At 37.2% G+C, this 17,308-nt stretch overlaps 1 protein-coding gene across 44 annotated transcripts in view; it reads left to right on the forward strand.

The window, feature by feature from the left end:
- LOC104687181 (ABI family member 3 binding protein) overlaps nt 1–17,308 on the forward strand; it is a 140,620-nt gene that overhangs the window by 105,697 nt on the left and 17,615 nt on the right. For 43 of the 44 annotated variants that reach the window (XM_039557964.1, XM_039558030.1, XM_039557984.1 and 40 more), the window contains 6 exons: nt 3,922–4,017; nt 8,821–8,931; nt 11,161–11,244; nt 12,656–12,724; nt 13,392–13,604; nt 15,064–15,175. In XM_039557964.1, coding sequence (XP_039413898.1) covers nt 3,922–4,017; nt 8,821–8,931; nt 11,161–11,244; nt 12,656–12,724; nt 13,392–13,604; nt 15,064–15,175 — 685 coding nt within the window. The remainder of the gene's footprint in view (nt 1–3,921; nt 4,018–8,820; nt 8,932–11,160; nt 11,245–12,655; nt 12,725–13,391; nt 13,605–15,063; nt 15,176–17,308) is intronic. The other variant, XM_039558054.1, reaches the window with a different exon arrangement.

Consider the following 17,308-nt stretch of genomic DNA (forward strand, 5'->3'; position numbering starts at 1 on the left):
TGTTCACTTGTGTTGGAAATCACCTTATAAGTGAGCTGGCTAATGTCTGGTTACTGGAATAGGAGAGTGCACACTGGTCTCCAGGAATGATCACATTATGAAATTATGCACAAACACACAATTACATTACACAGTACATTGAGCTTTTCTCTTCTCCCCTATGCTCATAACCTTGGCAGAGGTATTAGAGCTTATAAAAAACACCAGGAAAAACGAATACATGCTAAGTAAATCAGTAGTATAAACATAACAGTAGCAAATTGTTACATGCAGTTTTTTGTGCTTAATGCTGGTTTAGGTTGCTAAAGTATTGTTTTAAGCAATCTTATTGTAATACCCTTCTTGGTGTGCCCACCACTTGTTATTATTTCCATGTCTTTAGAGTAGTGCCTGTTGCCACAAGGAACTAGATCTTCATTGTGATAGATGGTGTCAAAAGTCACCACAAGACTACTATTTACTGTGCATGCTGTGTGTACTCACTGGTAAATAAATACCTTCTTTTAGAATTAATCTGAAAAATGATACTTCCAGTAGCAGTTTCCATTGCCAAGTTACATAATTATTTTTTTCTCTAAGTTAAAGAAACATCCTGTAGTCTCTAAGCTAAATTTTGTGTCCTGCCAAGTGGGCCCTTCAAGTCAAACTTGGTATCCAAAGTACTAAAGAGGAGCTGGCTTTTGTTATCTCCTGCCCACTTCTTTGTACCTCCAACCCCACTGCCAAAACACCTCATTGATACGTTTCTGTGAGTCTGTACCCTTCTTCCAAGAAGTGTAAGAGAAATGACCAGTGAATTCTGTACATTTATGACATCTTGAGAGGGGGCTGCAGCTTTTCACAGCTTTTCCATCTGTACTTTTTTTGATGGTCAGTAAGTGTATTCCCAAGTCTTCTGTAAGGCAAGTACATCACAGTATTGTGGCAGTGTCTGAGACACAAGGCTGACTGTGCCCACAAAAATAAATTTGCACAAGAAGGAGTTCAGGTAATCAATTAAAGAGATCTTCTCTATCTCTCCCAAGCAATGTCCAATTAATTATCTATTGCACAAGAATTCCTAAGTGTGCAAAAGAGACTTAGGAAAGAGAATTCTATAACCTGGATCCCCAAATCTTACCAGCTGAGCAAAGAAAAAAAGTTTCTTTTTCAGTATTTCCTGGGGCTAGCTTATCAAAATCTTGAACTTTTGATCTAAGATGATCAGAATTTTTAACTGGGCTGTTATGAATATGTTGTGTATGTAACAATGTATTTTCAGACTCACCTTTAGACATTACATCACTTATTCTCGGATATTCCGTTGTTTGAACACCAGTTTGGATCTTTTAATTCCTTGCTGGACTGGCACTGCTGTTGAATGTACTCCATTTCTTCTTCCTGACTGGGCTCATTAGCCTCAGTGCAAAGATGTTTCACCCCATGCAGAGAGTGCTTGGCAGCTGCAGAGCCCAGATGATAAGCAGTGGAATTTGTTTTCTCCAGCACCAGCACACGGGGTTGTGGCTGGTTTCCTGGCAGGCTTTTCAGTCTCCTGGCCAGCTGTAGTGCCAGGTGGTAAACTTGATTGGGGAAAAGAGGCAGGGATTGCTTCCTCATGACTAGCATTCCTTTTAGGTTTTCGACCTGTTTTAGCCATTTTCTCTAGAATATAATTTTATTCAGGTGTCTTTTCATGTTAGTGTATGTAACTTGTTTGTAAGTTGTTTTTTAATTTAATCCTGATCTACTGAGCTTCCTGACAAATGTCAGCAAACAAACTTTGAGCAACATTTCCATTTCTCTTGTGAAAGGGAGGCATACATGATTTTCATTACAATGGCCATTAACTTTGTGTTCTATTTTCTTTTTATTTTTTAAACTGTATGTGTATAGCCAAGTTCCAAAGGAACTCAAGTATAAAGGTATTTCAGTTTATTTTATGAAGGGCAATTTTCCCATTACTTCCCTTAAAATGATCCACCCTTCTAATAGTATTCTTCCTATTAAAGACACGGAGTTTAGTTTAAACATGTTCCAGACCTCATGAATGTTTCCAGGAAAAAATATAGAATTAAAAGAAGACACAAAGAGATATGCAAGTAATAGATCTATTCTCAATTCTGTTAAAAGTTTGGATGAATGTGATAAGTGCTTTTAAATAAGTTACATTAGGTAGGATAAGGCAAATGCTATGACAAATACAGCAAACTTTGGTTGTGCAGGTATCTTGTGTAAAAACACTAACTTTTATGTAACTTTAAAGTGTATTGAAATACTCAAATTGGGACACTTTGTCAACATGAAAGTATTGTGGTTTGAAACTTTTCCTTATTTTTCATTACTACTTTACTAATGGCAGAAGAGCAATTCACGTTTCTGAAAAGAAAAAATATTACTTCTTCTATCTAGAACGTATAAAATATTTTGTTCATTCTTAGCTGATATAATTCAGAAAAGATTGTGATTCTAACTTAGATTTTAAGGAGCAGGATAGAGATAAGTTTTGCATGTTACAGTGTTTACAGAAAAAACTATTTAGATTTGTCATATATAATTGGGTGATTTAGTGTGAATTATTCAATTAGTCAACATTTTGTTGATATGTTCACTGAAAGGTGAACTGAGAAACTAAACATGCTCTGACTATAACTCATGATGTACAAGATTATTTTTAATTTTTTTAGAGCTGGTGCTGGTCTTCTCATGCCTTTTCTTCCTTGAACATCACGCACATGAAGCATTGATAATCACTCTGGTGCTTTGTATATCTGAAGATCTAATTAATTGTTTTACTTACCTGAAGACAAATTGCAGTTACAGAAAGCCATATGATGTGTTCAGATATTTCAGACACAGGGACCAGGTCATCTGCATCTTGTTCCCAGCTTACTGCAAGTCTCATTACTTTAATCTTCAGTAAATTATTTATCATGTATGGGCTGTGGATTTGTAAGGAACATGCAACAAGATGGTCAAATAGTAAAGTAATTGAAAAAGTATCTGCTTCATACCATCAAAATACTAGTGAAATGTCAAAACAAATTGAGAACCAGATTATAAACCTATGAAATCTTTAGCTGATTAGATCATGGTGGAATAGGGTTGGAATTTGATAATTAAAGTAATATTGAGGGGGTTTTTTAATATATCAAATTTTAGGGGTTTTTGTCTTCCATCTTGAGCAAGGGTGTGTGGGTTTTTTTCCCACAAACATGATGAAGTTGCAATGCATCTTATTGCTTTACTATATATACAGTTTTTATAAAGCAAGTATACTTACTTTTTGTAGAGAAAGCATATTAATTTAACAGTCTGGCTGTCCTATAAATACCAGCATGTGAAACAGTTGTTCTCTACCAGGAGTGGTGTTGATCTTTCTAATGCCACTTACATTTTTAAAACTGTGTTTATGTAACTTTTAAGTAGGACTTTCTCTCGTATACAAACTGAATGTTGTGTATACTTTGTCTCCTGTACTCCAAATATGGTGAATATATTTGGTCCAGAATTGCTCTAACTATTTATTATGGAGGCTGACCAGAAATCTTACTATGAGGAGAAAGTGAACTTTGCCCTTTGCAAGAATTAATGGACATTTTATTCTCTACACTGAAAAACTAGAATGTTCTCTCTTCTCATTTTTCCACGTATAATCTTGATTTAATTCATCTGTTACCTCTTCATCTTATTCTCTTTCCAAATATACTTTACTAGAGGAATGTTTAAAATTAAACTGCAGGCTTTGTAGAACCAGATCACTTTCTACTTACATGAATAAGAAGTTAATGGATATCACTAAGTTATCAGTAAAAACAGACATGGGCCACATATGATGGTTTTGCACATCATGTCAACTGGAGTTTGAACATATGCAATATACAAGTGCTCCATTACTTGGTGCCACACTGTAGATACTTATTTTATTTCCTTTTTTCACAGATGACCTTTATGCACCTGAGGATACTGCCAGACCAATTGACACAGATGTCAAAAAACCTCCGGAATATGTTGATATCTGGCAAAAGCCAATTTCCGGTAAGGTTAATAAAAGTAGACAGTAAAGCAATTTTTAACAGTAGTTATTAAAATTAAAACACTGTCTTTTTTGCACACAAAGCACCTCCACTGAGAAGAAAAAATAGTTCTGAGTCATCCTCATCAATACACATTCTCATGGCTGCAGGATGCTACTAAAAGAGATAAAAATAAGAGTATTTCATAGCCACTACTTAGTCACGTACATATGCTTAATCACAACATATGGTAGAAATTATCACCACCAGAGTTGTATCCTTATGATCCAACAGCCACAATACTGTAAGCACTGATTTTTTTTCATGCTAATGGTTTTCACATAGCAAAGGTGAATAAGGTAAAAGCATAACCGACTTGTACACCCATGTATGAGGAAGTTTTGTTGAATATTGGGATCATTGGGAAAATTAGAGCATTAGGCTTGAAGGAAAATAACAATGTGGAGTAAATCAGGTTACAGGTTTTTTTACAAGTGTAATACAAGACTTGTAAGGTTTACTTTTCTGGCAAGTCTTGCAATTATATTGTTTTGGGATGACCTTTGTATTTTTTGGTGCTTGCGTGCACCCTGCATGTTAAATAAATAGGGGGTTTTTTTCACTTTCCTCCAAGAAAAATTTCTTTCCAAACATGTGGGGGAGAGGCTGCTGAAACCTGCCTTCTATCAGAGGATGTTCATTTCGGATGGTCCTCTAAATTTGTCTCAAACCAAGACACGTATTTTCAAAACAATCAAAATATTTTGACTGAAAATGGCTTCTACAAACTGAACTTTAAAATAGGCTTTTTGTATTTCATGTTTTTCTAGTCAGCTCCTCAGAAATTTTGTTTCAGCTGGAAAGTCTTAGTATAGAATGTGTATGCCACGTATATATATATATTTACACAAACTTACTTACAACAGGTAAACACCCTGATGTGTAAAGAATTTATGTGTTTCTTAAGCATAACCAAGCACAGAATTTGCTTTAGCTGTGGTTTTTTTCTGACATACAAATTGACTGAAAAGAAAATCTTTTTTGTTTTACTCTTGGATTTACTACTCAGTTGCAGCTGTTCTTTTTAGGTAGCTTCTCCTTTGAGAATATGTTGCTGTATTTTAAAACACTAATTTATAAACTGCTCGTTTTTCCTAATCCCTGTTGAATTTCCTTTGTACCTAATTTACCTCTACAAAGATAAGAGCCTATCTTGATGCCCAGGTTCTGATGTTCTATCATTTTCCAGTTTTTTCAGTCTGACCACTGTACTTTGCAAAGATTAAGTCTAGTGTGATATACTATTAGTAGCAGTTGAAGACAAACTGTAAGCTGAAAACAAGGGTGATGCTCTGCACTTTTTGTTACTGAATGTCAGGAAGTGGTGTTTCCTTAAGTAAATCCTGCTTGTGATTTGCAGAGACTTGAAGTTTTTTTATGCACATAGATTTGAAGGGATATTGATATCAGCTTTTACTCATTTTATGACACTGGATGTCTAAAGTTAAGCTTTTAGAGCTTTGAGGTGAGCCAATACCTTGAACTGTAGTTGTAAAAGGCATTAGGGTATATTACCACCATCCTGGGCCCTAGGGTGTATCACCGTGTCCCGCAGCCGTAGGGAGGAGAGAAGATCCAGCAGGCAGGAACTGTGCAGCAAGATTGATCTATTTAATTATTTTACAAACTCTTCTATAGACTTTTTTCTTCATAGTCTAATTGGACAAAGGATCAGCCACCCCTTGGGGGTGATTGGCTAAAATCCTAAAACATCCATTGTCAAAATATTTTTCTACTGTATTATAAACAAGACTTTTCAAGGCTGCAGGTGTTTGGTTGTTTACATAACTCTGCTACCTCTTCTGTGAGACAGAAAAGTCTCTCATGGGCTTAGAAAATAGCAAGAAAATCCTTGCTAGCAGCATTTTTGTATCCACAAGGGTATGGTTGTGAAATTAGCTACTACTGTTTCATAATTTTCTTGTATAACTGCAATCTCAGCTCTCTTCTTAAAATGTATATCAAAATTCATGGAATCATAGAATGGTTTGGGTTAGAAGGAACCTTTAAAGATCAGACATTTCCACCCCACCTGTCTTGGCACGGACACCTTCCAGCAGACCAGGTTTCTCCAAGCCCCATTCAACCTGGCCTTGAACAGTGCCAGGGATGGAGCATCCAAAATTTCACTGGGCAACCTGTGCAAGGGCCTCACCACACTCACAGTAAAGAATTTCTTCCTAATATCTAATCTAAATTAACTCTCTTCCAGTTTATATTACTATCTAACAGAAATCTACCCTTTAAAGAGTTTAAAACTGTTTCTTCTTGTCCTACCACTACAGGCCCTGTTAAAAACCCTTTCTCCATTTCTCTCACAAGCCCACTTTGAGTACTGAAGTTTGCACTAAAGTCTCTCTGCAGCCTTCTCTTCACATTAAACCCCAGCTCTCTCAAAGTTTCTTCATAGGAGAAGAGCTCCAGCCCTCTGATGGTTTTTGTGGCCCTTCCATGGCCTTGCTCTAACAGGCCCATGTTGTTGTGCTGGAGACCCCAGAGCTGGATGCAGTACTCCAGGTGGGGCCTCGTGAGAGCAGACTGGTAGAATCACCTCTCTTGACCTGCTGGCCACACTTCTTTTGCTGCAGCCCAGGATATAGATGGTTTTCTGGGCTGTGAGCCCACATTGCTGGCTTGTCTCTAGTTTTCCGTCCACCAGTATCCTCAAGTCCATCTCTGCAGGGCAGATGTTTCCAATCTGTCTCTCATCTGGCCAGTGCTGAGAATGATGATTGTCCCAACCCAGGTGCGGGACCTTGCACTTGGCCGTGATGGACTTTAGGAGGTTTGCATTGGCCCACTGCTCAACCTGCCTGGGTTGTCTGGAGGGGATCCCTTCCCTCCAATGTGTCCACTGCAGGACCAGCTTGGTGACATCCCCAGAACTACTGAGGGTGCACTCATTCCCACTACGTCACCAATGAAGATGTCTGCCCTAAGAGGCTGCTCATCCTTCTCTTTCATCAAGAGTGACTGAGTCAAGGAAATAGACTCCCACTCCATAAAGAAACCTTGAGATTAATTAAATCCAAATATTTCACTATGCTGTTGTCCTTACAAGAATCTACACTATCACGAAATCCCTAAATTTTATTGTGCATCCTAGTTTACAAGTTCAGTCTCTACACATTGGTAATTAGGTTTGGTAGCATCATCAACCATCACCTGAATCATCGTGGGAAGTAGCAGAAGGGAAAAGCAGGAATTCTTGTTTTTCCAGAGTACAGTACATTGGATTCAATTGTGACCCAGGCACTGAATGTGATGTTTTAGTTTTTCTGTAACTGTTGTAGTTGTGCTGTTCAGAAAATATGATAGAAACCACTGGCAAGTCAATACTTGCACATTTTTACCTCATAAATATCTTGGACAATCCCATTCTCTAATTATGGGCAGGGGGAAAAGTAATGATGAATACTGCCATATGGTAGTATCTAGGGTATGATGACTTATATATACAAAAACTTATTATACTTTTTCAGGCCTTAGGCATATTTTTTTATCTCCATTTGGAGATTAAGAATGAATATGAAGCCTACAAATACTATTTTCAAAACCACTACATCTTCCTGAATTAGACAGAGCATTATTTTCTGTCTTGATCTGAGGGATTAAAAAAAACCAAACCAACAACAACTGTTTTATAAGTGATTGCAAGAATCCAAAAAGGAACAGGGAAGAGAGAGATGCAGATATTTCTGTTTGTGTGTTGTAAGTATTTCTAAAAAATTGCTCCTAAATGAGTCTTTGGATCTGCTCCCTTCTCGCCCACAAGCTCTCTATTTATAGGGTAAACTAAGGTCTGATACACAGAACCTGAGGTACCTTATGGAGCCAGTAATTCAGTATCAGGCAACTTGCATAGTTGTTGACATTGGCAGCATTATAAGAATTATATTACTCTTGAGGATTTTCTCCTTTTAGGTACAAAAAGTCTTTTGTTACATAAATGTGTTGCACATATCTCCTGGATTTTCTTAAGGAAAGAAGGGCAAAGGTGAATAGTGGAACAAAAATCTTTTCCTTTGCCTTTCCTTTGCATAATAAAATCCTTCAAAATTGTCTGGAAAATACAGTAGAATGATTTGTAAGTATGAATTAAGGGGCTTAGGTTTTCCTTTTAGACCTCACTGTCAAAGGACATTATCAGATAAATTCAATAGATTCCAGCTGGAGCTGCACATTGAAATAACCAAGTTGGGTGCTTCAAAAATTTCTACCACAGTAATTGTCTTCAGCTATGTCAGTGTATGAGGTGACAGTAACTTTTTTAGTTTTGAATGGCATAGAATAAACTGTTCCTAATGATAATTTCATTTTCTTACATGTTTTGCTTCAAGCTGAGGGTGGCCGGTTGTATTAGTCAGAAAGTACAAGAGGTCAGAAATTTTGTAAAAATGTTTCCTAGCACGTTGAGGTGGTGTTTACTGTGTGAAGATATATACATTTGAATGCCAAAAAATAACTGTTGACAGAAATGAGTAACTACACAGAAAGTGAATCACTGAAACACTTGTACAAAGTCCCAAAGGAGCTACATTTTTTCAGTGTAAACTTGGTTTAAAACTTCATGGCACACACTTCTCAGAGAATGTAAGGCTGAAAATGCAACTCAGATCACCTCCTAATCTCACCTCTCCACTTTTGATACTAAATCAGGCATGAAACATTGCTTGAGAAGTCAGAATACAACTTCTAGTATGTTTCTGATTTTATGGAATTTGAGGTTAAATAATTAATAATGCTGTCATGTAATGTCATTCAGTGACTAGATCACCTGGCCCTCAGCACCCTCCTATACCTCCTGCCAAGCCTACACAAATGAGAAGAAAACCTCTGCCTCCAAACACCGTGACTGGTAAACCCGGGAGTCCAGGTATCTCAGCCTTTTCAGCATAAATATTTTATTGTGTGTGAGATAATAGTGTATAAGAGGGTATAGGAGAATTCTACAGCATAGATTTCTTTGATCTGTGATATTCCTATTTTATTTTAATTTTATCCTGAAGCAGATATTCAGTATCCAAAAGGATGCTTTGTCAGTGAATTCTATGTAAGAATCCTTAGGCTAACATTACTCCAGGTAGTCAGGAACTGTCATCTCCTTAAGCTTAGCATCATGACAACTCCTTTTCTCTTCCTATTGCTCTCTGTAGTTCCTTGGAAATATACAGGTCTCAGCTCTACTGGATTTCCTGTTGTGGTTTTTTGGGGTTTATTTCATTTGGGACTTTGTGTGCTATTAAGGTACTAAAGACCTAAACAATTTGTTGATATTTTGTGCAGCAGATGAATAGGAAGGATCTCCAAGCTGGATGAGACAAGCTATATATTTACTCATCAGCAGAGCCAAGATTGAAATGCTGTGTCTGTACTTGTCATTGATGGGTGGTGTTTCCTTAGTAATAGTTCCAACAAAACAGAAGACATCATCAGTCTTAGACTTGATATATTTTCTTTTGCTTGTATTGGGATCTATACTAATTTTCTCCAGTAAGTGTCTAATTAATTTACCAGTGGTTTGAAATTTCACCCTTTTTCCTTACAGTAGAGGCCAGGTTATGTGTTAGTCAGCAGTTACCATACCTTCCTAGGCTTTCAAGATGGAATAAATTGGTTAAATGATCTGGTTCTTCCTTGTGGGGCCAGTAGAAGATTTTTCCTTCTTCTGTGTTTCCTAGTGTTTTATCCAGCTTAGTTTTAAACACTATTATTTTGTTTCTTCTGGTTCCCTGGAGAGACAGTTCCACTGTACTAACAGGAAAAATTTGCCTCAATGTTCTTCTTGGATTTTCCCTGTTAGAATTCTGTCCTCTTTCTCATTAACACTGTGATTAATTCTTTACTTGCATCTTTCTAACTCATAGAGTGGATATTATGGAAAGGTTTCTATGCAGACATTAAAAGTCTCCTGAATGGGAAAAAAACCAAAAAGGAAATGAGAGTTCTAGAAGCTTTGGGAAACTGATCTCTAGCGAGAATCTTTCAAATTTCCACTTTATTAAGAAAATTAGTGGAAAGTACAGATTTTTGTTGTTTTAAATTTGGCTCACCTGAGTTCTGCCTTCAGTCTCCATGTTCTACGACATATATAAAGGAGAGGTAACTACATTACCTAGTTCTTCACTCTTCAGGGTTGAGATTTCACTGTCATGTCATGGTTATCTGGGATGGGTTATCTGCATGTTTTGTGAATTTAATTCTTGTCTTTTTCAGCTATTTTGAAAGAAATCAAGACATCCTTTACCATGGATTGTTTGCCTCTTAGAAACCTGTTTTCTTTATTAGGTGGTAACAGATGAAGAGTAAAAGCAATGTCACATAACCTAAATATTTTTTTAAATAGCTATGTAATTATAGGAGATAATATTGCCTTTATCAGTCAGTTTCTGTCCAGACTTGTGGAACCTACTACAGAAATGAGTTCAGAAAGAAAACATTTTTCCTTGAATCATATAGTGCTGTAAACGTTGAAAATGCTGAACTTGGCTGCATTTTCTTTGCTTTCATTTGAAGTCTATCTTAATTTCATTAAGTGGAAGCTCCAGTACTGTTCCATGGTTAAACTGTTAATGCAGACCACAATTAAGGACTTGGTGTTTATCACTGTAAATGTTCCATCCCCACCCTTGCTAATGTATGTGCTGTATTGAGAGCAGAAATGAATCTTACCTACATTTGAGGGAAGAATCCAAGTTTCAGTTGCTGACTTCAGCTACTGTGCCTTGCAACTCATGAAGAAATGTGCTCTTTCTTTAAGGAGCAGCAATGTCATTGCTGGTCATTTTGCATCCTTTTACCAGTCTGTGTAGGATGGTTCTGTGCACTAAACCAGGTTATATTCTAGCTGACTAAAGTCTTCCAAGACAACCTCAAAGTAGCAAAGAATTTTCTTACTGGGTTTCAGGATTAGGTTACATCTGCAACTAGCACAATTCAGAACTTTCCTAAATCCAGCTGAGGGATTACCATGATTTGAATGAAAATACTTGTTGCATGAAGCAGTTGTCACACATCTGAGTTCTCTTAGAAAATCAGAAAGCTGTTTAACTCCGTGAAACACTGAATATCTTGTTGCTACAAGTGCCTCCATCTGTCACTTTAGCTAAGCCTGCTGGACCAACACCACCTGTGAGGACAGGAACATTATATAAGACACCGACAGCTTTTGCAACTCCAGAGTATTATGGTGAGCATATTACTAACAGTTCTGGTTTCTTCTTTTTTCTTTTTTCTTTTTTCTTTTTTTTTTGATTAACATTAGGGTTTCCATTTTTCTTTTGTTTCCCTTCCCTGAACTTTATTGATGCATTGTATATTTAACATAAAAAGTGTTCTGGCTGGCGTGATTCTGGTATCATTTATGCCACTTAGTAACTTTCCTGATTTTACTGAGATCATCTAGATCCCTTCTGTTACACATCTTGGTAACTGAGAACATGACTGGCCTTCCATCTTCCTAGAAATCCATACATGCTTAGTAGGCTTTCATTACTATTCAGTGGCACTTTAAAGCTGTGCAAAGAGTAGATAAGGCACTTCTTTTCCTGAATGTTTCAATTTTCCCAGGACATAAATTCAAAGTATTATTTGTCAGTGGCTGATAGTGCTCATCACAGATGTGATGTCCTCCTACTTACTTGATCTAACTGCCACCATTTAAACAGAAAAAATTGTTGCAGTGCAATCACAGTGGTCAATGGGTAATTTGCCCTTTATAAAACTGGGAGTTGATTACAAATTCAGAGCTAAGTCTTTTCAAGGTGTCGTACAGTAATGGGTTTGGAGGAGCATGTGCTTAGAATTTTTGAGCCCAAGTCTGCAGTTCTTGGTATATTTTCATGAATGTTGCTGTTTCTAATCTTCCTGCATTTACAGTAATACTTTAATTCTTTTCTCCTTACAGTGGTCATGAACTCACTGTGACCCTTAATGCTCAGTAAAGCAAGCTGGATGCTAGATTCATTTATAAATGCTTGTTGGGGATGTATTGTGTTTTACCTCTTGAGGTCCACTGTAGTATTTGCATTGTGTTTGGTGTAGTGGCTAATTAATACAACATTGTATCATGAAATCTGACTGCTTTAGCACATTTCTGTTCACCAGTGTATTTGCTTTCAATTTCCTTCAAATTTTGTGGAAGTTGTACACTCTGGAGACTGAATTTTTTATTTCCTTGTTGTTATTTTTAGAGAAGTTACTGTGCCAAAGTAATAGTTCTGTATATCCTAGGAACATAAAAAAGCTCCAAGCTACATAGCCAGTACAGTGCAAAAAGATCATTTTTAAAGGTCTAAAAAGTATTACATATATAGTACATATATTGCATGAACTGAATCCAGCAGCAGTCATGAAATCTGTCATTTTCATTATGGCTGGCTGTACTAGCAGGTAAGTACAGGGTTCACACAGCATCACAGACAAAATGGGCTCCCTAAAATGAAGAGACAGATCTGGCAGCAGAGATCTACTATTTATCTATTCTTATCATGATTTAAAATGCCAAAGGAACTGTGAAATGTTGCAGTTCTAACACTGAAATTTTGTATTATATTATAATTGTGTATAATTGTATTATATTATATTTGTGTTTCCTACAGTTGATGCAACTGTCTTCAGCTCAAGTCCTACATCAGAAACAGATTCTTCAGGCAAACCAAGGTACCAAGGTAGGATATTCATTTTATTTCCAGGAGCATATGAAGTCTGACCTATCTTGCATAAAAATTATCTTATTTGGTTAGTCAAAGGCCAAAATTTTACTTAATTCTGTATCACTTTAGTGGCAGATGAAAGAGCTGTAGCACAAACCAGCATCTTCTTGACTGAATTTTACTTTCTGGACTAAACTTGTTGCTCCTTCTGGTGGAATGAAGTGTATATGAAGTCTTTGTATTAGCATACCTTTCAAAAGCTGCAAGTAGAATTATAGCGTCATTTTACTATAGAAGAAATAAGGTTGATTTTCCTATTTTGTGACAGATTATTTCCAACAGTGTGTATCACCTGCTAATACTTTCAGAATGTCATTTCCTCAGTGGTGCCAGTAGGAAGGGGATGAAGGTACTGCAGATTCCAGGTCTAAAAACAATAAGTAAAATCTTAAAAATCAGCAAAAAACCAAAAAACAACCACAAAAACATAAACAGAACCCAAAAAACCAAAAATGAGAACAAGTAGCTTAATATTGAATGGATGAGTTTATTCTGAAAGTTTTGTGTTTGACTTGTGCAGACTTTTGCTTGCTGTCCTGGGATGGATGTTGTGCACCAGGTGAAACGGCACTGCCATTTTGTAAAAAACTATTGAATAACAGCTCTTTCCTATTGTTCTTAGCCCCCCATGTCAAGTACATGAAGAAAGATGATGATGTGCCTTGCTCCATCACAAGCTCTCTTGAACATTTTCCTCAAGAAGAAGCTGGCAGCAAGGAAGAACCCACTCGTCCTCCACAAAATCCTCCAACCAACCTCACGGTGGTGACTGTAGAGGGCTGTCCAACATTTGTCATATTGGACTGGGAAAAACCAGACAATGACACTGTTACAGGTTGGTTTGAATTTCTTTCCTCCATTGTGTGATAATACAGTATTCCCAGCTTAATTTACTTTCATAGTAGTTTTTTGCCATTTGAAAGTACTTTAATCCCCAGGGATTAAAGGAGCCCATTGCTTTTATTTTGTGCTACTGTCAGCTCCAGTGTGGATAAGAAAATGCTACTAGATTATAACAAGATTTACACAACTAGGATCAGTGGTGTCAGTGACGATACAAAAATATTCTTAAGAAGTATGACTCTGTATCTTCTCCAATTTTCTGGCTTCTCTCTGTACAGGATGTGGTAAGATCTAGTCAAGAAGTTCCAACAGTACAACACTATATACAGATGCACACACATAGTGTAGACATCTTTCTTGACCTGAGGATGTTGTTTAACAGTGGGCCAGACACAATCAAAGTTTACATGCGTCTTGTAAGTCAGTAGAACTTTTCCAGCATAATACTAGCAGTATCCACTGCAAGAGGGTCAATAAACTCTCTCTATTAAAAGAATCTGGGTTTTTTTCATTAATAAAGGAAGGGGTTTGTATTGAGAATAAATGCATGTGAGTCATGCAGGACTCAGCACACAGACAGGTAAACATGCAAGATGGCCATTCCTAATTCCTCTGTCATCTTCTGGACACTAGCTGACAAAGACTAACGATGAAGTTAGCTAACAACTCAGTTAATGACTCATCAAAATCAATTCTGAAATCAAAAGAAGGCATTGAATCCTGTTTTCTGAAAACAGTGATTGCTTAATATTGGCACCAGTATGACACTACTTGTTTAGACAGGCTTAAATCAATTTTTCTGTCATCTCTATTTTTTTAGTTTATGTATGTTTTTCCAATCATCTTATTTTGGCATCACGTCTCTTTTTTTTTTTAATAAATGCACTGTTTCAGATAGAAAGGTGGAAACAGAAAATGTAATTTGTTGCATCATTTTGTTCTTTGAATGGTTACTGTGCTTGACTTTAATAGTGTACAAGGGATTTCATTGGGTATGCCCAAAAACAAAATGTAATGGAAAGGTCAGACAAATAACAACCAAAACAGGGATCAAACTCACCTCCTTGTTTTCATGAAAACTGCAAGTGTCAGAAGCCAAGACCATTTTGCTCATGCTTTGCTCCTGTTGTGTTGCCACAGAAATGTAGGGCAGTTTGTTGCCTTGTGCACTGAGTAACAAGCAGGCCCTGGGTGGACTCAGTAGTTCTTGGTGTGTGTGTCTGTGTGTACATGCACGTATTTGCATGCTCATTCATTTCCTGCATTTTCTTTTCCAACTCGAGTGAATTAAAAAGTCCAAATCGTGTATTGACTTCAGGCTGGCAAAAGGCAGAAAGATTGAATTCCTGTAAAATTGCTTACTCATTCACTATCTGGTTGTACTTAGGTATGTACTTAGGATGCTCACGAGATGTTACTTAATCAAATTTTTCTTTACCGTAATTTTCCAGAGTATGAGGTTGTGTCAACTGAAAATGGAGGAAGTGATGGTGAAAAGGAGAAATCAATAATCACTACAAATCAAACCCATTCTACTGTGGAAAACCTAAAACCTGATACAAGGTAATTAAATAATATCATTTTCTAAATTAATCCAACTAATTTAGACTGTCAGCTGTCTGCCACTTCAAATGAAAATACCTATGGAAATAAGAACCAATTGGTTTTACTCCTGTTTTGATAGAAAAAAAAGGTATGGTTTGGTTTTGCTTTCTTGTAAGTTAACAGATAAAACACATTTGAGGAATCTTTAGGAAATTTCCAGGAGTATTTGTTGTCTGGACAAGCTGCAGAAGTGACCTGTCCTATCAGAAAGACTAACTGTCAAATTTAGGAAAGTTACTGTGGAGAGGAAAAACACATTTGTCCTGAATACGTTGCTTTCTTTCAGTGTCTTAAAAGAGCTGGCAAATTAAAAATGAGTAAGTGAATTCCAGTTGATGGCATGCCTCTCATGCAACTAGTCCAAATAAGCATGATCTATCTTTAAATATCATATCCCATAAAAAAGTATTCTTCTTTTTATGGTAAAATTCAGAGCAGGGAAGAAAACCACTTGTCTTTTGTTACGTTGTTTATTAATTGCATCAGAAATTTAATGAGTGACACTTGGGGTTTTTCCTGTAAGACCATCCATTTGGTGTTGGTGAATGGATTTTCTATTAATATCATCCATAAATTGGAAACACAGCACAAAATTCTGCATAGAGCCCATGTTGAACCTTGATTTTTAGGCAATGTGTGGTGTAATCTGGGATGTTGGTTCAAGCTCATGTACATGTTACCAGCAGGTCCTAGGAGAAGGAATGAGGAGCTATCATAAAGTGGAAGACAAGGGGAGAGAATTTGAAAAACAAAATACATGGGCAAATTGTGATACTCCAAAAGAGCTTCTTTGACAGGCTTCAGAAGATGGGCTCACAAGATGGGCTAGAATTGCTGTTTGTCTTCAAGAATGCCTGTGTTATTTCCTAAAGGCATGTGGCTTGTGAGAGAGTGAACTCTGCAGCTATGTTGTTCTGTCATGTTAAGAGGCAATTAGAATATATTAGCAATACCTAGCTTGGGCACCAGGCATTGCTTTTCTTGATCAGCTGAAAAGGCTTATAAGAGATAGCAAAACAATGTATTTCTGGAGTAGTGACTAAGAAAGGGAGTAGGTGCTGCTGAAGTTGTCAGGCTGTGCTGTTTGTGTTTTCACTTCAGTTCTGTTTTGAAATAATACAGCTGCACCTTTGAAAAGAGCTCTGTGTTATTAAGCAGATTCTCTTTCATTACACATTCAAACTCTTCATGTCACATATGGTGGCAGAGATGGAATGGATTTGGTTAAGTGTGGAAGGACATGGAAGCAGAGCAAAACCCTTACTGCTGGGAGCAGTGTCCATATGATCATAAGAGAAGAGCTTTCTACAGTGCTCTTTGCTCAGAAAGGAACAAGATGGAGATGGGCAGATCCAGCTAGAACCATTGGAAAGGTCATAATGAAGGCAGAAACTATGCAGAAGCAACTAAGATGGTTTTTTAACTTCAATTAGCAACACCTGTGAGAAGACTTTCAGGTTTTGGTAGGCAAGAGCAAACCAAAGACCATGGAGGACAGCTGTCTTTTGAAGTGTGCATTTTGTTACAAGGAGCTAGATAGGAAATCAGGAATGACTGGTGGAGGCTGACTTAAGATATAAAGGGATAACTTTTCCTGAGGAGGGAGCAGCTACCATTCACCAACCCCAGCCTCAAAAAGAAAGACAGTCGAAGTCTCTCTGGATCCAGGAGGCCATTGCCCAAAACTGAAAATCTTTGATACAAATTGCAGTGGTGCATGTCCCTCGAGTCTCACCAGATTTAAGGATGTAGCGTCTTCAGAGTGGCTCTGTTCAATAAAACTCCCGTTCCAAGCAAAATGTATGTTTCCTAATTCTGAGGACACCTTGAGAGCTTTGGCAGAAGCACAAGTTACTGTTACCATTTAAATCCCGCCTTGCTGGCACACTAAACTCAGGGAAAACAAGAAAGTGATTAAGACAGTTGGCATCATGTAGACAGTATCTGTTCTGCCAAGGAACATCATATGTCCATAATAAAAGTCTCCTGTCTATCAGGAGCTGCTCATTAGATGAAGGAAATGGATTTGTGGACAAAACTGACTGCAAATGGGAGGAAGAGTGACAATTAAACACAGCTCAATATTCATTA

This window comes from Corvus cornix, chromosome 1 (assembly GCF_000738735.6).
Source record: "Corvus cornix cornix isolate S_Up_H32 chromosome 1, ASM73873v5, whole genome shotgun sequence".
Lineage (NCBI taxonomy): Eukaryota > Metazoa > Chordata > Aves > Passeriformes > Corvidae > Corvus > Corvus cornix.